We start from the raw sequence: 19,372 nt of genomic DNA on the forward strand, positions 1-19,372 counted from the left end.
GATCAGGGAAAGTTGTGAGATTCGTAGCATAAGTCGGTACTTTAGGAGAGGAACAAAAAGCTGCATTGAAAATATTAAATTCAGTTCATCTTCAGATGTAATTGCATTTGTTACATTACTGGCAAGAAGGGCTATTTTATTAAAATGGAAAGATACTTCTGCCCCTACATTAATTGAGTGGTTTTCTCAAGTAATGTTATGTCTCAGTTTGGAAAAAATTACAAGTAGAACTTTTGATCCCCAATTCAATCTTGAGAGAAGATGGGGCTCTTTTGCCAAATATTATCATTTAATTTGAATTATTTTATATGGTTTCCTTCCGATTTTATTCGATATCAATACCACCAATTCATATTGATATCGAATAAAATTGGAAGGAAACCATATAAAATAATATATATAAAAATAAATGATATGACGTATTACTGCAGGGGTTGATTCCTAATGGGGTTTTTTTCTTAGTTAAGTGGGTTTCTTTTTTTTCCCTTGTATATAATTTTTTTCCATTTTCATATATTACAATCAGCTTTTTTCAGCTTTATTACTTGTATACATATTTGTTGAAATTTTGAATCATTTTGCAGCTGTAGAAGATTATGCACCAATAAAAAGATTCTAAAAATGGAATGAAAATATTAAATTCACACAAGTAGCATGGATCTATATCTTTAATCAGGAAAGAAGAAAACTTTCTGAATAAAGATCCAATACAAAAACACAAAGGAAGAATATTTTGGGGAAACAATTGAGGAGAATTTTATTACAGTATTAAGGGTTGACCAAAGAAAAATCGATAAGAGGCAGAATTATAATTGCATTCTACAAAACATTTGCTGCAGTAATGAATTTGAAGGAGTACAAGGGAATAATGTATTTGCAGGAAAAGTCATGAATACGAGAAAGAATCCTGTTTTGCTCACTTTTGGCTTATGTTGACAAACTCCTGCTTTAAAGTGTAGAGGGTGCCAGCTCACTTTAGCGTCAGTAAGTTTGACTGCTTGACATCCTTGGACTGTAGGGATCACCTACCAATGATCCAGCTGAGGAGCAGATGAAAAAAATAGTTTCAATTTCATGCTGAAATGAAATAAGAATTCTTAAACAGCCAACTCCAGTTGAGGTAGAGTGTCAGCACCTGGCAACTTGACACGGTTAAAAAAGTGCAAGATGAGCTCCAGGAAAGTCAATCTTTGAAACTGCCATATTAATCACATCAAAACACAAATCATTTATGATAGAAAGTATATTTCACTCCCATTATGAACTGCCCTTGAACAGGTTGTGTTTGGTCTAGCCGATACCTGCCTGCACATTCTCCATGTGCAGTGAGATCTATTGCTCTGCACAACTCCACTCTACGGCCTCCTCATAAAGGAGAGGGAGGCATAACTAGCAATCCGCCCTCATATTCTGACTCGGAGACCTCTAGACCAGGTTAAGTGGGCTTAAATTCAAACACTGAAAAATAGTATAGTTAAAAATAAAAATATCTTAATTAAAATACATTAAACTTTAATTTTAAATGTAAATAAAGAGGGAAATAAAGCTAACCTGAGCTGACCTGAACTATGTTATTATCCAGGCCCTGGAGTTCTGGCTGATTCTTTGCACTCTTTCCAGCTGAATGATGCCTTTTAGCACAGAACCAAACTGCACACTACAGTAGCTGCAGCCTCACCAATGTGCAACTGTAACAAAACTTCACAACTTGTATATGCAGTACCTTGTCTGATGAAGGCTAAATGCCTTCTTCATTGCCTTGTCTGTGATGCCACATTCAGGAAACTATGTACTTGTAACTGCTAGGCCCCGTTCCTCAACTGCACTCCCCAGGGCCCTCCTATCTTACCCTGTTCTAATTCCCAAAACTGCAACTCCTCTTGTATGAACTGAATGTCATTACCATTCCTTGGGCTGCATCTAGCTGATTGTCCTGTAATTTTTGATAGCCTTTTGTGTTGTATATGATGCCACCTAGCCTACTGTAATTTGCAAACTTACTAAAACTTTATATTTGTATATATATTATAGTCATTTATACCCGAGAGGCATAAAGTGTGCAGTAATATCACAGCAGTGTATTTCCTATAATAAAATTTCTGAGTCATCTAGAAAGCACTCTAAGGAGACAACTTGGGTTCAGTTATTATGGAACGAAAATAGACTCAAAAATGTTAGGGGACAATATGTTGCAAACTGATTACAACTTGGGTACTAAATTAAGCAAACCAGCAATTAAATTATCTTAAGTCTAGTTTTAACTCAAAATCTGAAAATGGAATAAGGGCATTAAAAATAGCAACCAGTAGAATATGTACTTGATAAAATAATGACTTTTGGAACACTGACTGTGGGTAGCCTCCTGCCATACTTAAAGGTTTAGTTGCTATTATTGTTGTTGAGGTTGAGCCTGCTGACAAAGATCTTCACTAATGAGCTTTAGAACTTCAGCGGGAATACAGCCTGATCCTGGAGCCTTTTCACTTTTTCCATTGAGATATGGCTTTTTGGAGATCTTGTCGGTAGGGAGCATCAGCAAGGCTCTTGGCGATAGACTCAAAGCCTAAGAGTTGTGGGTGGGGAGGGCTTCATGTTGCTTCTTCCAATGGGCATTGAGTATGTCTTTTTTCCTGAATGATTTCATCCATGTGCATGGCTTTCAGTAAGTTGGAACATTAAGGCCTTGCACTGTAGATGGTGTTAACAGTTTTGAAAAAACCTGTGAACGTTATGGTTGCAAATTGCTGTCTCTTGTATCTCTTAACCTACCATTTGCTCTTTAATAGGTCCTCTGCTGAATTTCTGGTTTCAAGTACCTGTAGAACATGTTTCTTTTATGGAATGGTGAAGTTTCTAGTGCAAGAACATCTTACACTTACACTTTGCAGTACATTTCAATAAAAATGTACTTGTGTAATAACTTTTGAAATGAATAAGTTGGCTGCAAGCGTTTCCTCTGAACTATTACCACTGAAACAGAACTACAGAAATCCAGAGCTCAAAAGGGAATCATTTAGACCACACTTATGTCTGCTCTGAAAGAGCTCCTATTAACCCCTCTCCTCCTGTTTCTCTACAGTCCTGGATTTTTTTTTCTGAGCATTTCATGAGAAGTCAAGAGAAAGAGAGACTGCTGAAGAAATGTCTGGGGGTCCATATAGACAACAATATGGAGATTGCAAGACAATATACAAAAGTTATGACTGCAAGAGTCTTGACTTTTTGAACAGAAACAATCAAAACAAAAGCAAGGGAAATATGTTAAACCACACAACCCAATCTCACAATAGGCAATGTCCTTCACAAATTCACAAATAAAACCATCAGATATAGGAGCAAAATTAGGCCATTTGGCCCATTTCATCATGACTGATTCAATTTTTCTCTCAACCCTAATCCCCTGCCTACTCACTGTGTTCCTTCATGTTCTGACCAATCAAGAATCTATCAACCTGCCTTAAATATACATAAAGAATTGGCCTCCACAGCTGCTTGCGGCAAAACATTTCTATAGATTTACCACTCTCCAGCTAAAGAAATTCCTCTTCATTGCCATTCTAGAAGGATGCCCCTCTATTCTGAGCCTGTGTCCTCTGGTCTTAGACCCTCCCACCATAGGAAGCATCCTCTCCACATCCACTACTTCAAGACCTTTCAACATTTGATAGGTTTCAATTAGATCCCCCTCATTCTTCTGAATTCTAGTGAATTCAGGCCCAGAGCCATCAATACAAGCCATTCAATCCTGAAATCATTTTTGTAAACTTCCTTTGAACCCTCTCCATTTTCAGTACATCCTTTCTAAGGCAAGAGGCCCAAAACTGCTCACAATACTCCAAGTGAGGCCCCACCAGTGCTTTATAAAGTCTCTACATTACATCCTTGCTTTTATATTCTGGTCCTCTTGAAATGAATGCTAACATCACATTTGCCTTCCTCACCACAGACTCCATCTGCAAGTTGACCTTTAGGGGATCCTGCACAAGGACTTCCAAGTCCCTTTCCACCTCAGCTTTCTGTATTTTCTCTCCATTTAGAAAATTGTCAACCCTTTGATTTATTCTACCAAAGTGCATGACCATACACTTTCTATATGCAATTTCTATGCTAATTCTCCTAATCTTTCCACTTCCTCAAAACTACTGCCCCTCCACCCATCTTCTTATCATCTGCAAGCTTTGCAACAAAGCCATTAATTCCATCATCTAAACCACTGACATACAACGTAAAACAAATCAGTCCCAACACAGACCCCTTTGGAACACCACTAGTCATTGGAAGCCAGCCGGAAATGGCTCCCTTTATTCACACTTTGTCTCCTGCCAGAAAGATAGTATTATCTTTCCTGTAATACAATGGGCTCACAGCTTATTAAGCAGCCTCACGTGTGGTGCCTTGACAAAGGCCTTCTGAAAATCTAAGTACAGAACATCAACCAATTTTCCATTGTCTATTCTGCTTAATTCTTCAAAGAGTTCCAACAGATTTGTCAGGCAAGATTTTCCCTTGAGGAAACCATGCTGACTACTGCCTATTTTATCACATGCCTCCAAGTACCCTGACAGCTCATCATTAATAATCAACTCCAACATCTTCCCAACCACTGAGATCAGATTAACGAAGAAAAGTTCCCTTTCTTGAAGACTGGAGTGAGATTTACGATTTTCCAGTCTTCCAGAATCTAGTGACTCTAGAAAGATCGTTACATATGAGGATTTGTTGTAGATAAGAAACATAAGCTGCAATTCAAATTTCACCCATTAATATGTAAATTGCTTACTTGTGCGATCAGGCAAGATCATTGGTTCAGCCAATGATAACATTTCAATTTTCTTTTTAAACCAACTGTGGTAGCAACGATAGATAACGAAAGACAGCAGGACTGACCACAATATGGACAATGTAATCTAATGAAAGAAAAAGGGAGAAAGACCTATCATAAAGCCACATCCAATTATTTCAGAGTATTCTAAAAGAAAAAATAAAAGGTGTTAGAGAATCTGATTTTGCCTATGGTTCCTGAAACTTGCATGCTTTCCAGAGTTAAAATCTGGATGACTAGAAATTCTATACATTTCAGAATCAGAAGGATCAAATCCTGGTAGAAGAGTCAGAAATTGTCATCATTTTGATTTTTAGATCAGCTTGTATTGTTTAGACTTTAATAAATGCCCCAGGAGTCCAGATAATTAACAGCTCAACAGAATATGGAATAAACACGATGAGACTCTGAAGGAAAGGAATAGTGGTTAAAAATAAAAGTGGTTTGTGACACGCAGTTTAGCAGTCCAAATGACTGGATCAAAATCGAAATGTGCAATTCAATGAAATGTGCACACCAGGTCAATGATTGTTCCATTAGTGCCCCTTTTCCTGGTACGAAAGGTTACAGGGTCACGTCACCCTCCAGCAACACAAACTTCTAGGCCAAAGCTCCGACCAATCTTTTGTCTGAGATATTAAGTCAAGGCCTTTTTGGATTTTTACATGCAAATTTATTTTATTTTTTATTATTCCAGCTGCACTACCCCAACAACCCCCCATCAACCCCAATTTAACCCTAACCTAATCAAGGGACAATTTCAAAGACCAATTAACCTATCCAGTACACGTTTGGAGTGTGGATGGGAATTGGAGCACCCAGGGAAAACCCACACATTGTACAGACCGCTTACAGATGATGGCGGAATTAAACTCCAAACTTCGATGCCCGAGGTGCAATAGTATCGTGCTAACCACTATGCTACTGCATCGCAAATTAAACAACAGTAGTAAGCTAACAATAGCCATGCTGAAGGCTACAGTCAAATGAAATTTGTAACAAGAACCCCTTGCAAAAATGAAGTCAGTGAAGGTCAATATAAAATCTTTCTATTGGCTGAAGCCATGCCTGACACAGAGGAAGGTGAATGTGATTGGTAGAGGCCAGTTATCACGCCTTAAGAGGACATTACAGATATTTCCCTCAGATCTGTATTCAGCCTCTTCATCAGAAGCCTCAGGTATAGGAGTATCATTCAAAAGGGGTTGTCAGCTGAGCATTTAGGTTTATTTTCATTTCCTCTGATCACGGAATTATAGAATGATTACACCACAAGAGCGTTGGTGCGTGGCCAAATGGTCTAGTGATCTGAAGGTCGCTAGTTCGAGCCTCAGCTAAGGCAGCGGCTTGTGTCCTTGAGCAAGGCACTTAACCACACATTGCTCTGCGACGACATCAGTGCCAAGCTGTTTGGGCCCTAGTGTCCTTCCCTTGGACAACATCGGTGGCGTGGAGAGGGGAGACTAGCAGCATAGGCAACTGCTGGTCTCCCGTACAACCTTGCCCAGGCCTGCGCACTGGAAACTTTCTAAAACACAAATCCATGGTCTCTCGAGACTAACAGATGCCTATTACACCACAAGAGGCCACTCAGTCCATCATAACCACACCAGGCTTCTACCACAACACCCAGGTTTCACCCAGCAGCCCATTCTCCACCATGTATTTATCCAATTCCATGTGAAGGCCTCAATAGAACTTGTCTTCACTATATCTGCAGGAAATGCTGTATAGTTTGCGGCTGCAGACAGTATAAAAAAAAGATGCTTTTCCTCTTGATTTTTGTCCAATGACCTCTAGCAGTCTCCCTCAACACTAAAACAGTCTCTCACTGGCAGTTCTTCGATTTCTATCAAAACTTCTTTGACTCTTCTCAGCAGAAAGCCTACCCATCTTAAAAGAAAGCAGGCCCTTTGGCCTAGTATGATCACATTGACCACAAAAGATCCATTTAATATATTTACTGAGGTAGCCTCCATTGGGCAGAGAATTCCACAAATTCTCCGCTCTTGGGAAAAGCACATCCTCCTCATCTCCATGCTACATCTACTCCCCCAGATCTTGAGGCTATGTCCCATTTTACTCCCCTCATTCCCATCAATCCATCTCACTTCTGCAGTACAAAGAATTTCCATTGACCTTTCAACCCACATATCTTTGGAATATGGAAGGAAAGTGGAACACTAAGTAGTTTCTGGTTTAAGATGACACTACCAAAAACGTGTAACAGCTTACTGGTAGATTGAAAGGCAAGAGATTTGACTAAAAACATTACTTATAACATCTTTTCTGATGCAAATTGTGGTGAAATCATTGAAGGCAGTGAGGAGGCAGGCGGAGTCGAGACTGGTTCAGGGGATGAGCCGTGCTGGGCCTTTGCAAAGCGCAACGTGTTCGAGCTGGGGTCGCAGACCTAGTTGGTATCACTGCCAGAGATAGAGTGATTTGGAGAGGAGTCAATGCAGAAGAGTTTCAATGCCCATGTACCTAACTCAAGTGTGAGGTTGGATCCCTCCAAGTGCTGAGCTGATCTGGTGAGATCAAGAATGGTTTTGGGCTGTGCACCACAAGCATATCAGGATGCTGGGATCCAGGTCCTGGAGCTTGGCACTACCTGGAGCCTGGAAAATTTAAATGTCGGCCCAGGTAGACTAGAAGACCAAGAGTCGGGAACAGAGGCAAGGGTCTGTTGGTTGTAGTTCGGAGCTGAATGTCCAAGGTTACACATTTTATTGGAGGGATAGAAAAGTAGGCAGAGAGGGTGGTGTGTCTCTATTGGTAAAGAATGGTATCAAATCAGTAGAAAGATGTGACATGGGATTGGAAGAAGTTGAATCCTTGTGAGTTGAGTTAAGAAACTGTAAGGGTAAAAGGACGTTGATGGGTAACAGTGGCCGGGAGGTGGACCACAGATTACAACAGGAAATAGAAAAGACGAGTCAAAAAGGCAATGTTATGGTAGACATGGGAGATTTTAACATGCAGGTTGACTGGGAAAATCAGGTTGGTAATGGATCTCAAGTGTGTGAGTTTCTTGAATGCCTAAGAGATAACTTTTTAGAGCAGTTTGTCATTGAGCCTACTAGCTGTACTGAATTGGAAGGTAATTAGGAAGCTTAAGGTAAAAGAACCATTAGGAACCATTGATCACAATATGATTGAGTTCAACTTGAAGTTTAATAGGGAGAAAGTAAAATCTGATGTAGCAGTATTTCAGTGGAGTAAGGGAAATTACAGTGGTATGAGAGAGGAGTTGTCCGAAGTAAATTGGAAGAAGCTGTTGGTAGGGATATCAGCACAGCAGCAATGGCATATGTTTCTGGAAAAAAATGAGGAAGGTGCAGGACACATGTATTCCAAAGATGAAGAAATATTCAAATGGTAAAATAGTACAACTGACTGACAAGGGAAGTCCATGCTATTGTAAAAGCAAAAGAAAGGGCATACAACAAAGCAAAAATTAGTGGGAAGATAGAGGATTGGGAAGTTTTTAAAGAACTTACAGAAAGAAAATAAAAAATCATTAAAAGGGAGAAGATGAAATATGAAAGCAAGCTAGCAAATTATATCAGTGGATAGTAAAAGTTTTTTCAAGTGTGCTAAAAATAAAAGAGAAATGAGAGTGGATATAGGACTGCTAGAAAATGAGGCAGGAGAAATAATAGGGGACATGGAGATGGCTGATGAACTAAATGAGCATTTTGCGTCAGTCTTCACTGTGGAAGACACTAGCAGTATGGCTGATGTTGTAGTGTGTGAAGGAAGACAAGTGAGTGCAGTTACTATTACAAGAGAGAAGGTGTTCAAAAATCTGAAAGATCTAAAGATATATAAGTCACCCAGACCAGTTAGACTGCACCCTAGGGTTCTAGGGTTTATTAGAAATTGTGGTGGCATTAGAAATGATCTTTCAAAAATCTTTGAACTCGCAGATGGTGCAAGAGGACTGGAAAATTGCAAATGTCACTCCACTCTTTAAGAAAGGAGGAAGGAAGCAGAAAGGAAATTATTGACCAGTTAGCCTGACCTCAGTGGTTGGGAAGATGTTGGAGTCAGTTGTTAAGAATGAGGTGATGGAGTACTTGGTGACACAGGACAAGACAGTATAAAGTCAGTATGGTTTCCTTCAGGGAAAATCATGCCTGATGAAAATGTTGGAATTTTTTGAGGAGATTACAAGTAGGATAGATAAAGGGGATGCAGTGGATGTTGTATATTCGGACTTTCAGAAGGCCTTTGACAAGGTGCTACTCATGAGGCTGCTTACCAAGTTAAGAGCCCATGGTATTACAGGAAAGTTACTCACATGGTTAGAGCATTGGCTGATTGGTAGGAGGCAGCGAGTGGGAATAAAAGGATTCTTTTCTGGTTGGCTGCCAGTGACTAGTGGTGTTCTACAGGGGTTGGTGTTGGGACCACTTATTTTTATGCTGTATATAAATGATTTAGATGATGGAATAGATGACTTTGTTGCCAGGTTTGCAGATGATATGAAGATTGGTAGAGGGACAGGTAGTGTTGAGGAAATAGGTAGGCTGCAGAAGGATTTATACAGATTAGGAGAATGGACAAGAAAGTAGCAAATGAAATACAATGTTGGAAAATGCACGGTCATGCACTTTGGTAGTAGAAATAAATGTGTGGACTATTTTCTAAACAGGTAGAAAATCCAAAAACCTGAGATGCAAAGGTGCTTGGGAGTCCTTGTGCAGAGTACCCTAAAGGTCGAGCCAGTAGTGACAAAGGCAAATGACCTATTAGCATTCATTTCAAGAGGTCTAGAATACAAGAGCAAGGATGTGATGCTGAGGCTTTATAAGGCACTGGTGAGGCCTCACCTGGAGTATTGTGAACAGTTTTGGGCCCCTCATCTTAGAAAAGATGTATTGGCATTGGAAAGAGTCCAGAGGAAGTTTACAAGGATGATTCCAGGAATGAAAGTGCTGTCATATGAGGAACATTTCATGGCTCTGGGTCTGTACTTGCTGGAATTCAGAAGGATGAAGGGGGTCTCATTGAAACTTCTCAAATGCTTAAAGGCCTAGACAGAGTAGATGTGCAAAGGATGTTTCCTATGATGGGAGAGTCACAGCCTCAGGATAGAGGGGCACCCTTCCGAAACAGAGATGCAAAAAAATTTCTTTAGCCAGAAGGGTGGTAAATTTGTAGAATTTGTTGCCACGTGCAGCTGTGGAGGCCGGGTCGTTGGGTGTATTTAAGGCAGAGATTGATAGGTTCTTGATCGGACATGGCATCAAAGGTTATGGGGAGAAGGCCAGGAACTGGGGTTGAGGAGGAGAAAAAAAAGGTCAGCCATGATTAAATAGTGGAGGAGAGTAAATGGGCCAGGTGGCCTAATTCTACTCCTATGTCTTATGGATCATGCAGATTCCATTCACTCCCACACAAATTCTGGGCTGATTTCACTCGCTGTCTCTCTCCGCAGTGCTGAGGCTGTGAATCGATCTGGCTGCTGTGCGTCTTTGCCCCGCTAGTTTGATGAATTAGGTCCAAGGCTTGGGCCTACTCCAGCTGCCTCAGGGACAGGTTTGGAATGCTGTTGGCTTGCTTCCATTGTTTGCATGATTTGTGCTTTTATTTTCTCTTTCTCTGCACTGTGGTTTTTTGTCTTTTTTTATTGGGTTATTTGAGTTTCTTTTGTGGCTGCCTGTAAGCAGACAAATTTCAAGGTGTATAACTTATACATTCTTTGATAATAAATATGCTTTGAATCATGAATCTTGAAAACTATTGGGTGACAGGGAGATGGTTCAAACTTCACACAGACAGCACCAAAAGTCAGGATAGAACCTAAATTATTGGAGTCGTGAGGAAAGAGCTTCAGCAACTACATCAACCATTGTACCACTTTCTCTTCACCATCTACACCTCGGATTTCAACTACTGCACAGAGTCTTGCCACCTTCAGAAGTTTTCTGATGACTCTGCCATTGTTGGATGCATCAACAAGGGAGATGAGGCCGAGTACAGGACGACAGTGGGAAACTTTGTCACATGGTGTGAGCAGAATCATCTGCAGCTTAATGTGAAAAAGTCTAAGGAGCTGGTGGTGGACCTGAGGAGGGCTAAGGCACCGGTCACCCCTGTTTCCATCCAAGGGGTCAGTGTGGACATGGTGGAGGATTACAAATACCTGTGGATACGAATTGACAATAAACTGGACTGGTCAAGGAACACTGAGCCTGTCTACAAGAAAGGTCAGAGCTGTCTCTACTTCCTGAGGAGACTGAGGTCCTTTAACATCTGCCGGATGATGCCGAGGATGTTTTACGAGGCTGTGGTGGCCAGTGCTATCATGTTTGCTGTTGTGTGCTGGGGCAACAGGCTGAGGGTAACAGACACGAATAGAATCAACAAACTCATTCATAAGGCCAGTGATGTTGTGGGGGTGGAAATGGACTCTCTGAAGGTGGTGTCTGAAAAGAGGATGCTGTCCAAGTTGCATGCCGTCTTGGACAATGTCTCCCATCCACTCCATAATGTACTGGTTAGGCACAGGAGTACATTCAACCAGAGACTCATTCCACCGAGATGTAACACTGAGCGTCATAGGAAGTCATTCCTACCTGTGGCCATCAAACTTTACAACTCCTCCCTTGGAGTGTCAGACACCCTGAGCCAATAGGCTGATCCTGGACTTATTTCCACTTGGCATGATTAACTTATTTATGGTTTTATATATGCTATATTTCTATACTATTCTTGGTGCGACTGTGACAAAACCCAGTTTCCTTCGGGATCAATAAAGTATGTCTGTCTGTCTGTCTGTACCATACCACCATCTCTCATCCTAACCTTGTAGCTAAGTTGACTTAGACTTGGGGAGCTGCATTCTCAAGTTTACGTCAATGTAGAACAACATTAATCCTTGGAAAAAATGTCAGTTTATACCTCTTTCTGCTCTCTGAAAACAACTCACCACAAACTCCCATTGTCTGTTACTTAGCCAGCTCCATATTCATGCTATCGGTGTTCTGATTATGCCACATATTTTAACAGATACGAACTCCATGCCAACCCATGTGGGACCTGGAGAACTTTTGATAACTGGCAAGTGAGATGTAGATCACACTTATCAAGTAATACAAGAACCCCCAAGGAAAAGCAACACAATGGCAGCTAGTGGAGTCCCAGACGCCTGGATTCAACTCTGACTTTTCAGTTTGTCTATGTGGAGATCAGATTGCATAGTCTCCAGCAGTTCCTGCCACATCCCAAACGTGCACAGGTTGGTATGTTAATTGACCGTTAATGAATTCCTCATCTGGGTTGATAGAAATGTTGGGAAAACAGAAGAGGATTAGGGTAAAGAGGGATGGCTGATGGTCGGGTAGATGGAAGGACCTGGTTCAATGCTGTATTGATTTTCAACATAACCCCACCCAAGGTCCCTCAAACCTGAGTAACAGTATGAATTTCACTTAGAGTGTGCCATTCACAACCATAAGACATCCAACTAATTTTTACAGCTATTGCTACAGTACGTATCATTCACAAAACATTTTCCTCAATAATTTGCAAGGAGCTAGATCTTGCAAACAATAATGATGTAATAGCAGAATCAGATTTACCCACGATGACTGAAAGATGGATATTGGCCGGGACACCAAATAGAACTTCCCTGCTTTATTTCAAAATAAGACGATGGATTTTTTTACCTCCATCTGGGAAAGAATATATAGTATTTTTATTTTAAAATTTCATTCAGAGACCATTCTTCAAACACTGTACCATATTCTTAATCCTACACTAGGTGGTTTGTCTTCATTTTGTGCTCAAGTTTCTCAAGTAGAAACTTGACTTTTCATTCAGTGGTGAGAATACTAACATTACCAAAAGATGTGGTATAGTAAGTCCATAGTGTCAAGCATGGGGAAGAGCCTGCTTGCCCTCCTGAACCCCTAAAGTCTATCTACTCACAAGACACTTCAAGGAAATGGTCTCGTTCACCTGGATGTTGCATCAGCAACAATGCTTGACTGCAATGCTATGGAGAAACAAGTAACTACCGATGCTGGAATCTGAAGCAGAGAAACAAACTGCTGGTAGTACTGGAGGTCAGCTGGCATCTGAGCAAATGGACAGTTGACATTTTGGGTCAAGAACTGTTCTTCTGGACTCCAATGCTATACATAGAAGTTTGTTTGATCATGTTTTGTCACCACAGCCAAGTTGCCAGTTTCTACCAGCACCTGAAAGTTATAAGCTCTTTGAATATATGAAAAACTACCCCAAAGTTGCATGGAATTCCTTCCACTGAGAAGCACAGGAGAGTTTGCGCTGAGGCCCCGCACATAAAACAGGGGCAACTAGCATGATGTGAGGTGACTATTTCCCAGCTTCAAGTGAGGAAAGAAATTGCCAGCTGGATTAGTCACAGTTCCTGCAATGGAGTTGTCAAAGTTGTAAAATTTTTAATGATAGAGATTTCTAAACTTACCAAAAATTAATAAGCCATAAAATAAAGCTAAGCATCAAAGTCATTCAAAATCATGCAGATAAAAATCAAATACAGTTCACCATGTTTAAACACTTCCAAATACTTCTAAATAGCTTTAAACAATAAAAAATCTAAATTAATAAGCTACTTGATATTTTATGAATTTTGCAAAATATTTGTTCATTTTGAAACTAATAATATCTAAATATTTTTTAATTAGCTAACCTTTACCTAAGACCTTTGTACATATTTATTTTCTCTTAAATCAAAGGGAGCATTTCCCTTCAACTTCCCTGATGGGTGAAAGATAAAAGTGGGATCCACCGAGCTGAATTCTTTCCTCCCAAGTGGATTCTAAGAAAAATGTGGACTGATGATATCCTGCTGCCCTGCAGCAATACACATGCAGCAGATTCTGGATTTACAACTTTATACATATGTTATATGTATAAATACATATATATATACGTTATGGAAGTTTCAAAGTTGTTACTTGCACAGGGAATGATGATAAATGCTCATGATTTAAATATTGTTATCTATTAAAATCCCTAACAATTTTACCACTATTTTTAGTGTATTTTCTTAAAAAACATTCTGGGACATAAAGGCTTAATAAAATACAAATATGGAACAATGCAGTTATTATAGTCTGTAATTATTAAAGATGCCATTGGGTATTGCATATATATCTGCACCTTACGTCTCAAAAATAACACAAGGGACCTGTGAAGACAGCTTTTAAAATTTTAGATCTAATGAAAAGTCATCAACTAAAACTTACCATTTCTCTCTCCACATATGCTGTCTGCCAGGTGAACATTTATAGCATTTACTGATTTATTTCACTGATTTATTAATAAATTGTACAATTTATATGGTGAAAGTGAACTGGAATTGGAGCCAGCTCAAACAAATAAATAATTGTTACCATTTCTGCTACTTACTAGCACAAATAAAAGTGCCCGGTGAGGGTTGAGTGGTAAACCATGTACGTGAATTATAAACTCCAGTTTGTAGTCACAATATGTACTTGTATCGATCTCCCTGCAAGAAAATTAAAATTAGTTTTAACTGTGACAGTTTATGGGTGGGTGTAGTTTGACAGTTGGACACTGGAGAGCTGTTAGTGACTGAAAGAGTGATTTATATCTGTGAATGCCCTCAATGTTGTACTGCACAAACAGCAGAAAATGTTTGTGTCAGTATCCAACTAGTCACTACTAATGAAAGGTAATGCAACTATAGATACTGAAGAAAATAAGAATGGCCTGTAACAGGCTGGAAACATTCAAAGTTTTAGGGAGTACCCATTGTGGAAAAGAAATGATAAAGATATGTGATATTTCATTTCAATATTAGGAAAGAGAGGAAAAACTACCTGTATGCATAAGAAATGGAAGATAAGTGGTAAATACAGGGATTTGCTAATGGCATGAATAATCTGAAAAATACAAGGAGAAGCATTCAAAAGTGTAAGATTTATGAGAAACAGGCAATGTGTGAGTAGCTGAGGTGAAGAAGGCAGAGAAAACCGGAAGTACAAAGTACCTGGGGAAGAACAGCCTCTTAAGACATCGAGACCTGAGAAATTACTCAGATCATTGCCACCATTAACTTTGCATATTCAAATGTAAAAATACAATTATAGAAATTGTAGATACCCTTCAACTGAACTTGAAACAAAGAACTTGCTTTTGTTTTACCTACCATCACCTGATTTTAAAGTTGCCCTATATGATTACAGACAAACCCACAAAATATTTGGATTTGCATCCTGTCAAGCCTCAGCGGCTCAAGTAGAGCATTTGATAATACAATGGATTCCCATTAATTAGGCTGTCAGTTAATCAGGGCAGCAGCTTGTTAAAGAACAAAAACTAATTGAGAAAAGAATCAGGATTCACTTTGCTTATTTGGCACACTATGCCGCTTAATCGGAACGGGAGACTGTTACCGAACAGTTTCTAACTAGCGACAGTGTGAGCGTTACACTCTACACCATTCTTAGAGCAAACAGTTTTTAAATAGTTTTTAAAAACACAATGATTTCCATCACTGACAACTGACAAAAAGTAAGCAGAATGATAATTCAGAACTGCCTTGCTCACTGTGGTTTCAAACATTCAGAGTTGGAAATGCCAGATAAGGCCGGGAGTGAAAATAAAATGATTTCACTATTTCTAAAAGTTAGGAATTATGAAGAATTTGAAGGTATCGACAATCATCTTGAACGGTGCAATGAAAATGAAGATTTGGAGAATGTAATCATCAACAGTATTGCATGAAGGTAGTTAATTATCAACATGAGATGCAGCTGGATCCTGGACTTCCTGTCAGATCACCGGCAGGTGCTAAGAGTGGGCTCCCTCACCTCTACCCCTCTGACCCTCAACACAGCAGCCCCTCCTTTACTCTCTGTATACCCATGACTGTGTTGCCACCCACTGCTTCAATCCGCTAATTAAATTTGCTGACAATACTACATTGATTGGCCTTATCTCAAATAATAACAAGGCAGCCAACAGAGAAAAAGTCATTACCCTGACACAGTGGTGTCAAGAAAACAACCTTTCCTTCAATGTCACAAAAACAAAGGAGCTGGTTGTGGATTACAGGAGGAATAGAGACAGGCTAACCCCTATTGGCATCAATGGATTTGGGGTTGACAGAGCCAACAGCTTTAAATTCCTCAGCATATCCATCACTGAGGATCTCATGTGGTCTGTACATACTGTGTTGTAAAAAAACAACACAGCACAACAGCACCTCTTTCACCTCAGATGGTAGAAGAAGCTTGGCATGAGTCCACAAATCCTAAGAACTTTCTACAGCGGCACAATTGAGAGCATTCTGACTGGCTGCATCACTGCCTGGTATGGGAACTGTACCTTCCTGAATCGCAGGACTCTGCAGAGAATGATGCAGACAGCCCAGCTCATCTGTAGAAGTTAAATTCCCACTATTCAAGACATTTACAGAAACGGGTGTGTAAAAAGGGCCCGAAGGATCAATGGGGACCTGAGACATCCCAACCGCAAACTGTTCCAGCTGTTACTCTCTGGAAAACGATCTGTCTGTCTAGGTACCATATCCGATGCGGACGTTGGTGACTATGGTTTTCCAAACAGATCTATCCCTTGTTCTTTGGATGACTTCCATTTCCTCGATGTGTAGCCACCTGGCTAGGCTTTTGATGTACATAAGCCGAGGTCTTCCTCTAGGCTTGCTCCCTCGATCTTTCCAGAGAGTATGAGTTTTTCTAGTTCATCTTTCAGCATGATATGTCCTAGGAATCCGAGTTGTCTTTCTCTTACTGTTGGGATGAGTGATCTAACTGCTTGGGCTCTTCTGAGAACTTCTCCATTTGATGTGTGTGTAGTCCATGAAATTTTTAACATTCTCCTGTAGAAAACGGCACCACAGCATAAAAGCCAGGACCAACAGGCTCCGGGACAGCTTCTTCCACAGGCCATCAGATTGATTAGTCCACACTCACACAATTGTATTTCTATGCTATATTGACTGTCCTGTTGTACATTTAATTTGTTACAAATTACTAAAAATTATACATTGCACATTCAGATAGAGATGTAACAAAGATTTTTACTCCTCATGTATGTGAAGGATGTAAGTAATAAAGTCAATTCAATTCAAATCTGTGCTGATTCTATTAATCTAAAGAATGCTTCAGTATAAGACCATAAGATATAAGAGCAGAAGCAGGCCATTTGGCTCTGCTATCAATCATGGGCTGATCCAATTCTTCCAGTCAGCCCCACTCTCCTGCCTTCTCCCTATACCCTTTGATGCCCTGGCTGATCAAGAACCTATCTATCTCTGCCTTAGCTACACCCAATGACTTGGCCTCTACAGCTGCTCGTGGCAACAAATTCCACAGATTTACCATCCTCTGACAAAAGTAATTTCTCCGCATCTCTGTTCTAAATGGACATCCTTCAATCCTGAAGTCATACCCTCTTGTTCTAGAATCCCCTAACATGGGAACTTTGCCATATCTGATCTGCTTAGACCTTTTAACATTTGAAATGTTTCTGTGAGATCCCCTCTCATTCTCCTGAACTCCAGGGAATACAACCCAAGAGCTGCCAGATGTTCCTCATATGGTAACCCTTTCATTCCTGGAATAATTCTCATAAATCTTCTCTGAACCCTCTCTAATGTCAATATATCCTTTCTAAAATAAGGAGCCCAAAACTGCATACAATACTTGAAGTGTGGTCTCACTAGTGCCTTATAGAGTCTCAACATCACATCTCTGCTCTTATATTCTATACCTCTAGAAATGAATGCCAACATTGCATTCGCTTTCTTCACAACCATATACAGTGAGTTCCTCTGTCAATAATGATTAGGAACAAATACACAGTTTTATAGTACTGTAGTAGCATTAATAGTGTTCTAATTTGTTGTGAATTTTGTTTAAATGCACAATTAAGGGTGCCAAGGTAGTATATTGGTTAGTGTAATGCTATTACAGCTGGGGCTTTGGTGTTTGGAGTTCAGAGTTCAATCCCAGCATCCTCTGTAAGGAGCATGTATGTCCTCCACAATTCAAAGACTGGTTAGTTGGTTCGCTGGTTGCTGTAAATTGTCCTGTGATTGGGCTAGGGTTAAGTCAGTGGGCTGCTGGAGGCACGGCTCGAAGGGTCAGAACAACATATTCCATGCCGTATCTCAAAATGAATGAATGAACAACATAGACACTCAGTTGAACAATAGTTTGTCACTGTTATACCACTTAAGCTCTTTCCATGAAACTTTAACTAATTAGGACAGCCACTTAATTGGGCCAAAATGTACTGGTCCCGATGTGTCCCAATTAACAGGAATCCACTACAGTTCAGTGAAGTTTATCCTTGACTAAACTTACCCTACTTTTCCTGTTTCCCACTCTATCCCTTTCCATACTACCGACATTAATGATAGGATTGCTATCACTGCATTACCTAATTAGGGATCACGATTAGCAATACCCAGTGTTGATCAGAACTACATATGTAACCTTCTGCTCTCCAAAGGCATCGAATATCATTGCCCAAACCCATCACAGGTCTAAGTGAATCAGTCTCTCCCTTGTACTTTGGCCATCCATTCCTGTTTTACTGGAAGCTACACTCAGTCAGCCTCTGCTTTGATGTCAAAGGCAGTTGCTCCCATATTACTTCCGGAATCAGTTCCTGTGTTCATGTTTGGAACAAGTTTCTGAAGAGGTCAGAATCCAGGCTGTGTCAGGTGAGAGTGTCATCAAAGCATTTGCCGCTCTCTACTCAATTAGGAAACTTCCATCTCTTATACAGAACACAGAACAGTACTGTACAGTACAAGCTCTTAGGCGTACTATATGCTGACCTTTTAACCAACTCCAACATGATTCTAATGCTAAACACAAAGTACACTGCAGATGCTGTGGTCAAATCAACACGTACAAAAGCTGGATGAACTCAGCAGGTCGGGCAGCATCCGTTGAAATGAGCAGTCAACGTTTCGGGCCGAGACCCTTCGTCAGAACTGATTCTAACACTTCTGCCCCACATAGCCCTCCACTTTTTTTTCATCCATGTTTCTATCTACAAATCTCTTAAAAGTCCCTAATGAGTTTGTCTCTTCCACCTCCCTTGACAGTGCATTTCATCTACCCACCACTCTGTGCAAAAAAAAAGCTACTGTACATCTGACATCCTCCCTTAACTTTCCTCCAATCACCTCAAAATGATTACCTCATGTATTACCCATTTCCTCCCTGGTAAAGAGGAACAAGCAGTCCAATCTGCCTATGTGTCTTATCAACTTGTACATCTCTATCAAGTCACATCTTATCCCCTTTGCTCCAAAGAAAAAAGCCCTGCCTTGTACAACACTTTCTCTAATCCAGGAGACAGACTGGTGAGTCCCCTCTGCACCCTCTCTAAAGTTTCCACATCCTTCGAATAATGAGGTGACTAGAATTGAACGCAATACCCCAGGTGTAGTCTAACCAAAGTTCTACTGAGATGTATAATTAGTTCTCAGCTCTTGAAGACAATCCCCTTTCTAATGAAAGCCAACATAACAAATGCCTTTTTAAC

The 19,372-nt window shown here is 40.2% G+C and overlaps 1 protein-coding gene across 1 annotated transcript in view; it reads right to left on the reverse strand.

The window, feature by feature from the left end:
* Positions 1-656: 656 nt before the first annotated feature.
* LOC132381433 (cation channel sperm-associated auxiliary subunit gamma-like) overlaps positions 657-19,372 on the reverse strand; it is a 164,041-nt gene continuing 145,325 nt past the window's right edge. The window contains exons 24-26 of the mRNA XM_059950839.1: positions 14,231-14,330; positions 4,781-4,907; positions 657-1,040 (exon numbers count right to left, since the gene is read on the reverse strand). Coding sequence (XP_059806822.1) covers positions 982-1,040; positions 4,781-4,907; positions 14,231-14,330 — 286 coding nt within the window. The 3' untranslated portion in view covers positions 657-981. The remainder of the gene's footprint in view (positions 1,041-4,780; positions 4,908-14,230; positions 14,331-19,372) is intronic.

The sequence above is a fragment of the Hypanus sabinus genome, chromosome 26 (assembly GCF_030144855.1).
Source record: "Hypanus sabinus isolate sHypSab1 chromosome 26, sHypSab1.hap1, whole genome shotgun sequence".
Classification (NCBI taxonomy): Eukaryota; Metazoa; Chordata; class Chondrichthyes; order Myliobatiformes; family Dasyatidae; genus Hypanus; species Hypanus sabinus.